This window comes from Aegilops tauschii, chromosome 2 (assembly GCF_002575655.3).
Source record: "Aegilops tauschii subsp. strangulata cultivar AL8/78 chromosome 2, Aet v6.0, whole genome shotgun sequence".
NCBI lineage: Eukaryota > Viridiplantae > Streptophyta > Magnoliopsida > Poales > Poaceae > Aegilops > Aegilops tauschii.
Genome location: NC_053036.3, coordinates 491,644,170 through 491,651,081, shown reverse-complemented (window position 1 = coordinate 491,651,081; position 6,912 = coordinate 491,644,170). Strand labels below are relative to the sequence as shown.

At 48.0% G+C, this 6,912-nt stretch overlaps 1 protein-coding gene across 1 annotated transcript; it reads left to right on the top strand.

Annotated features, from left to right (window-relative positions):
- The first annotated feature begins 4,883 nt into the window (after positions 1 to 4,883).
- Positions 4,884 to 6,500, top strand: LOC109753285 (uncharacterized). The gene is made up of 2 exons (XM_020312197.4): positions 4,884 to 5,866; positions 5,960 to 6,500. Exons 1-2 carry the CDS (start codon positions 4,913 to 4,915, stop codon positions 5,990 to 5,992), a joined length of 987 nt encoding a protein of 328 aa, XP_020167786.2. The 5' UTR covers positions 4,884 to 4,912; the 3' UTR covers positions 5,993 to 6,500.
- The last annotated feature ends 412 nt before the right edge of the window (positions 6,501 to 6,912 follow it).

Sequence of the window (6,912 nt, the reverse complement as noted above, 5' to 3'; positions counted from 1 at the left end):
GAAGTTCTAGTAACTTGGAGACAGTGACTAGAGAACTTTGTCAATTACTATCTTATCTGGAAGATTAACTCCCACTTGATTCAAGCAATTGTAGTACCCAGACAATCTGAGTGCATGCTCACTGGTTGAGCTATCTCCTCCATCTTGTAGGCAAAGTACTGTCAGAGGTCTCATACCTCTCGACACGAGCATGAGTATGAAATACCAATTTCAACTCTCGGAACATCTCATATTCTCCATGTCGTTCAAAACATTTTTGAAGTCCCGGTTCTAAGCCGTAAAGCATGGTGCACTAAACTATCAAGTAGTCATCATACCGGGCATTGTCAAACGTTCATAACATCTCCATCTGCTCCTGCAATAGGTCTGTCACCTAGCGGTGCATCAAGGACATAATACTTCTGTGCAGCAATGAGGATAATCCTCAGATCACGGAGCTAGTCCGCATCATTGCTACTAACATTTTTCAACTTATTTTTCTCTAGGAAAATATCAAAAATAACGGGAAACTACATCGCGAGCTATGATCTACAACATAGATATGCAAATACTATCAGGACTAAGTTCATGATAAATTAAAATTTAATTAATCATATTACTTAAGAACTCTCACTTAGATAGACATCTCTCTAGTCATCTAAATGATCACGTGATCCAAATCAACTAAACCATGTCCGATCATCACGTGAGATGGAGTAGTTTTCAATGGTGAACATCACTATGTTGATCATATCTACTATATGATTCATGCTCGACCTTTCGGTCTCCATTGTTCTGAGGCCATATCTGCATATGCTAGGCTCGTCAAGTTTAACCCGAATATTCTGCGTGTGCAAAACTGACTTGCACCTGTTGTATGTGAACGTAGAGCTTATCACACTCGATCATCACGTGGTGTCTCGGCACGACAAACTGTCGCAACGGTGCATACTCAGGGAGAACACTTATACCTTGAAATTTAGTGAGAGGTCATCTTATAATGCTACCACCGTACTAAGCAAAATAAGATGCATAAAGGATAAACCTCACATGCAATCAATATAAGTGATATGATATGGCCATCATCATCTTGTGCATTTTGATCTCCATCTCCAAAGCACCGTCATGATCACCGGCGCGACACCTTGATCTCCATCGTAGCATTGTTGTCGTCTTGCCAACTATTGCTTCTACGACTATCGCTACCGCTTAGTGATAAAGTAAAGCAATTACATGGCGATTGCATTTCATACAATAAAGCGACAACCATAAGGCTCCTGCCAGTTGCCGATAACTTTTACAAAACATGATCATCTCATACAACAATCATCACGTCTTGACCATATCACATCACAGCAAGCCCTGCAAAACAAGTTAGACGTCCTCTACTTTGTTGTTGCAAGTTTTACGTGGCTGTTACAGGCTTTAGCAAGAACCGTTCTTACCTACGCATCAAAACCACAACGATTTTTCGTCAAGTGTGATGTTTTAACCTTCAATAAGGACCGGGCGTAGTCACACTCGATTCAACTAAAGTTGGAGAAACAGACACCCACTAGCCACCTGTGTGCGAAGCACGTCGGTAGAACCAGTCTCATGAACGCTATCATGTAATGTCGGCCTGGGCCGCTTCATCCAACAATACCGCCGAATCAAAGTATGACATGCTGGTAAGCAGTATGATTATAATCGCCCACAACTCTTTGTGTTCTACTCGTGCATATAACATCTACGCATAGACCTGGCTCGGATGCCACTGTTGGGAAACACAGTAATTTCAAAAAAAATCCTACGCACACGCAAGATCCATCTAGGTGATGCATAGCAACGAGAGGGGAGAGTGTAGTCCACGTACCCTCGTAGACCGAAAGCGGAAGCGTTATGACAACGCGCTTGATGTAGTCGTACATCTTCATGATCCGACCGACCCTAGTACCGAAAGTATGACACCTCCGCGATCTGCACACGTTCGGCTCGGTGACGTCCCACGAACTCTCGATCCAGCTGAGTGTCGAGGGCGAGCTTCGTCAGCACGACGGTGTGATGACGGTGATGATGAAGTTACCGACGCAGGGCTTCGCCTAAGCACTACAACGATATGACCGAGGTGGAATCTGTGGAGGGGGGCACCGCACACGGCTAAGACAACTGTCAACTTGTGTGTCTATGGGGTGCCCCCCTCCCCCGTATATAAAGGAGGGGAGGAGGAGGCCGGCCGGCCCTAGGGGGCGCGCCAAGGGAAGAGGAATCCTCCTCCTAGTAGGAGTAGGATTCCTCCTTTCCTAGTCCTACTAGGAGGGAGAAGGAAGGAGAGGGGGAGGCAGAGGGAAAGAGGGGCCGCGCCCCCTCCCCTAGTCCAATTCGGACTCCCTGGGGGGGCACCTCCTGGCTGCTGCCCTCTCTCTCCCCTAAAGCCCACTAAGGGCCCAATAACTTCCCAGGGGGGGTCCGATAACCCTCCGGCACTCCGGTTTTATCCGAAACCTCCCGGAACACTTCCGGTGTCCGAACATAGCCGTCCAATATATCAATCTTTATGTCTCGACCATTTCGAGACTCCTCGTCATGTCCGTGATCACATCCGAGACTCCAAACTAACTTCGGTACATCAAAACACATAAACTCATAATACCGATCGTCACCGAACGTTAAGCGTGCGGACCCTACGGGTTCGAGAACTATGTAGACATGACCGAGACTCGTCTCCGGTCAATAACCAATAGCGGAACCTGGATGCTCATATTGGTTCCTACATATTCTACGAAGATCTTTATCGGTCAAACCGCATAACAACATACGTTGTTCCCTTTGTCATCGGTATGTTACTTGCCCGAGATTCGATCGTCGGTATCTCAATACCTAGTTCAATCTCGTCACCGGCAAGTCTCTTTACTCGTTCCATAATGCATCATCCCGTAACTAACTCATTAGTCACATTGCTTGCAAGGCTTATAGTGATGTGCATTACCGAGAGGGCCCAAAGATACCTCTCCGACAATCGGAGTGACAAAGCCTAATCTCGATCTATGCCAACCCAACAAACACCATCGGAGACACCTGTAGAGCATCTTTATAATCACCCAGTTACGTTGTGACGTTTGATAGCACACTAAGTGTTCCTCCGGTATTCGGGAGTTGCATAATCTCATAGTCATAGAACATGTATAAGTCATGAAGAAAGCAATAGCAACAAACTAAACGATCGTGCTAAGCTAACGGAATGGGTCAAGTCAATCACATCATTCTCTAATGATGTGATCCCGTTAATCAAATGACAACTCATGTCTATGGCTAGGAAACTTAGCCATGTTTGATTCAACGAGCTAGTCAAGTAGAGGCATACTAGTGGCACTTTGTTTGTCTATGTATTCACACATGTACTAAGTTTCCGGTTAATACAATTCTAGCATGAATAATAAACATTTATCATGATATAAGGAAATATAAATAACAACTTTATTATTGCCTCTAGGGCATATTTCCTTCAGTTGGCTCGTCACAGCCCCCCCTGGTGAAGAGCTCGGGTCATCACCTTCGACCCTCGCCTCTCTCGGCGGACGATTGTTGCGTGTCCCAGTAACTCCAATCCAGCGGCGACTCCGTGAGTTAGAGGCACGTACAACATGGGCCAGATCCAGCTACGGCTGTTGCAACTCCACGCTGACCCCCCACCCTTCGATTCCAACAATGTAGACCTGCTCATTCAAACCACCATCCAGAAGGACGCCTACCGTCACCGCCACAAAATGTGAAAGTGTTGTGTCTCATTTTGGAGGCGTCGGGGCGCCTCGCGAAGGAGCAAGCGGCCGTCACCTCCAAAGCCATCCGTTTCGCAAAATAGCAGGCCAGCGCCGCCCGACGTCTTGCTGGGCTCCCCTCCTCGTCCGAGTCCTCCTAGGACGCCTACCCCTCTCCTCGACGCCCACGCATATGTCAACTTCTGCGCGTACTGCCGCCACTCCGGAGACAAAATAGGAAGGGCAGGGCGAAGAAGTGGTGAAATAGCTAGCTGGTTTTATCTTTATATGTTATCACTGAAGAAAATCTAGTGTTTTGCCCCCTTAAACATCCAAATGTTGTATAACCCCCCCCCCCCCCCCCCCGGAGTTACTAGTGTTCAAACTCCTGGTTGTCAAACTCCCATGCTTTGCCTCAAGTTTTAGAGGTAAGTGATCATCTTTCATGTGTTTATTCATCCTGTGATGATGATGGTAATATAAATCCTTCGCATTGGTCCCATCCATGCGAGTGATTCTTCTTCCTAAGGTTTAGTCGAGGCTCTCATACATAAACCTTTGTTTTTTATTAATCAAATTAGTGATCAAAAGTAAACTTTTGAAATGCATGTGTGAAATAAGACTGGAGGGGGTAATGGTTATTTGTGGAATGCTTAAAAAGTCATAGAAGAGCATTTTAGCAACATTTTGTTGTTTTGACCCTCTATAGAGTGGACTTGAAAAAAATATCCATATATGAAACAAACAAATACTAAAAATGTCAATTTAATAGTCTTGGATGTTGATCCCTAAAGTACCACTGATGATACCAAGAAATGAAAACTCTAGGACAACCATGAGATGTCAATGCAGGTCGCGCTCGCTCAGTCCCATTTTTATTTTATGAGAGCATCTCCACAGGCATCGGTCTGTGGCCGTGTCTATTGCACCCTCCCCTCTTCTTCACACTCACACTACTCGACAATCTTGTTAATGTAATGTCTCATATCCAGTCGTGCCATCGGACTCGACGGTGCTACGTTTTCTTTGAAGACCTATTGCGGAGGGTGTCATTTTTTTGGGTAGATATTTCATTTCTACGAGGCAATTGTTGCAAAAGATTCCACCTTGCTTGGAACCTCCTTGCATTTTCAAATTTCGAAAATCACCTACGGTGGTAGCTGAGGGAGCACGCTACACTTTGTCCTCGTGGATGGATGAGCATGACGCCGGTCAAAAGGCCTCAAAGGTGGGCCCATCGCCTCTTCAATAGCGGCACGACACGTGTCCCCCTCCATCCTCTTCCAGCTCCGGCCATCGCTCGCCTCGTCAAAAGAAAAGATCCAACCTTTCTCTGCTCTCCGTCTCCGTGCCTCCCTCCCAAGAAGAAGCAGACCCTGAGAGAGCGAGAGAGAGACATGGAATCCTTCCTCCTTGAGTACGCCATGATGGCCGGCAACAACGTCAAGGCGCAGCGCGACCGCCTGCTGCAGCTCCAGCGCCGCCTGCAGCGCCTCCAGGCCGCCACCGCTGAAGACCACAACGCCAAGCTCGGGGTGCTCGCCATGGACCTCTTCAAGGTCTACTACATCGGCCTGGAGTACGGCGCCCGCACGCTCACCACCTGCATCCGCTTCGCTCGCCAGAAAGGCGTTCTCCTCTCCCCGCCCACCATGAATTTCGCCGTCATGAACGACGAGCAGCTCCACGACGCGCTGCTCGCGCAGCAGTTCCCGGCCCGCCCCACCACCCACACCCAGGCCATCGACCGCGCCATGGCCGCCCTCCTGGCCATCAAGCTGTTGGAGGAGCACCTCCTCCCGCGCTGCGTCGAGTGCCTTGTCGGCGGCGAGGCCCCCGTCCCCGGCAGGCCCCGCGACCCATCTCCCGACCCGGTCGCCGCCGACACCACCGAGGGCCTCGCCAACGCCGACCTCTCCGACGACCCGGACGCCACCGCCAAGACCGGAAGCAAGCCCCGTCACGCAGCCAGAGGAGGCGGCGGCGGCGAGGTGGAGAAGGCGCTGGACTACATGTACCGCGCAAACAGGATGGTGAGCCTCGCCGTGAAGCACATCGACGTCTCCGTCGCCGTCCTCTCCCGCTTCCTCGACCCCAAGAAGCTCGCCAGCCTCACCGACTACTGCGACGACCACATCTACATCTCCGAGGTCTGTCTCTGTCCAAATTCCAAACCTTTCGCTTCTCTTCTGACCGTCAGCATGAAAATGACTGCCGAATCCAATTCCTTGGCTTGACTGCAGGAGGGACCCTATCCATCATCCGATTCCGATTGACGACTTCACCTCATCGATCGAGATTCCATTCGAGGCTGTCGACCAAGCGATCCCATCCGTGCATTGCTGATTGAAGCCGTGCTCTCGTTATCAGTCCTTTTATTTTACTGTATCATCATGCAGGCTTGTGGTTTCAGACTTCAGTTCAGTTTGGTCAAATTTATCTGCTGCCATGATCTTCTACTTGTGCCTGATTCCTGGACGGCCGTGGCTATCTATCTTAGCTCCATCTATCAGGGGTAATCAATGTACTAGTGTAATGTTGATCTGCATCTTATCTTATCTGTGGGACAAAAAATCGAATCGAATTGCAGGAGCTACCTTAATTAGCTTCATCTATCGTACTAGTTCAACCTCGTAGCTGCATCTTATTCGTAGACGATCAAATGGAATCGCATGACAAAGTTGGGGTTTTGGACGTGCTACTACTATGTGTTTTGGTAATAATCATGTTCTGGGTTCCCATTTATCTGGGACTGGGATCATCTACCAGGGACAGTTTGCTTGATCTCGCTGTTTATCCAGCATGTCTGGTGACCTTCTGCCTTATGTTATTATGTGTGTTCTTCTGATGTCCCTACTTCTTCTTTTGAATCATTCCGTTGCATTTTTTTGCTGATCTATGGATAGAAGTATAGAACCAGCGTACATGATCTGGAACTTTTTGATTTCAGTTGCATTGTTTTTTCTGGATTAATTTCAGTTGCATTGCTGATCGTCGTAGCCGAGCTCGTATCAGTCGCTTAGTTCATCTATATATGCTCTCTAGTTGATGCAACCTTTTGATATCAGTGCAGTTGGCTCAGATTTACTCTGCTGCATGCTACAAATATGTGTTAAGTTAATTTCTGGACGACCGTGGCTATCTAATTAGCTTCATTGGGGGTAAATGTGGTACGCAGTGTAATGTTGATCTTGGA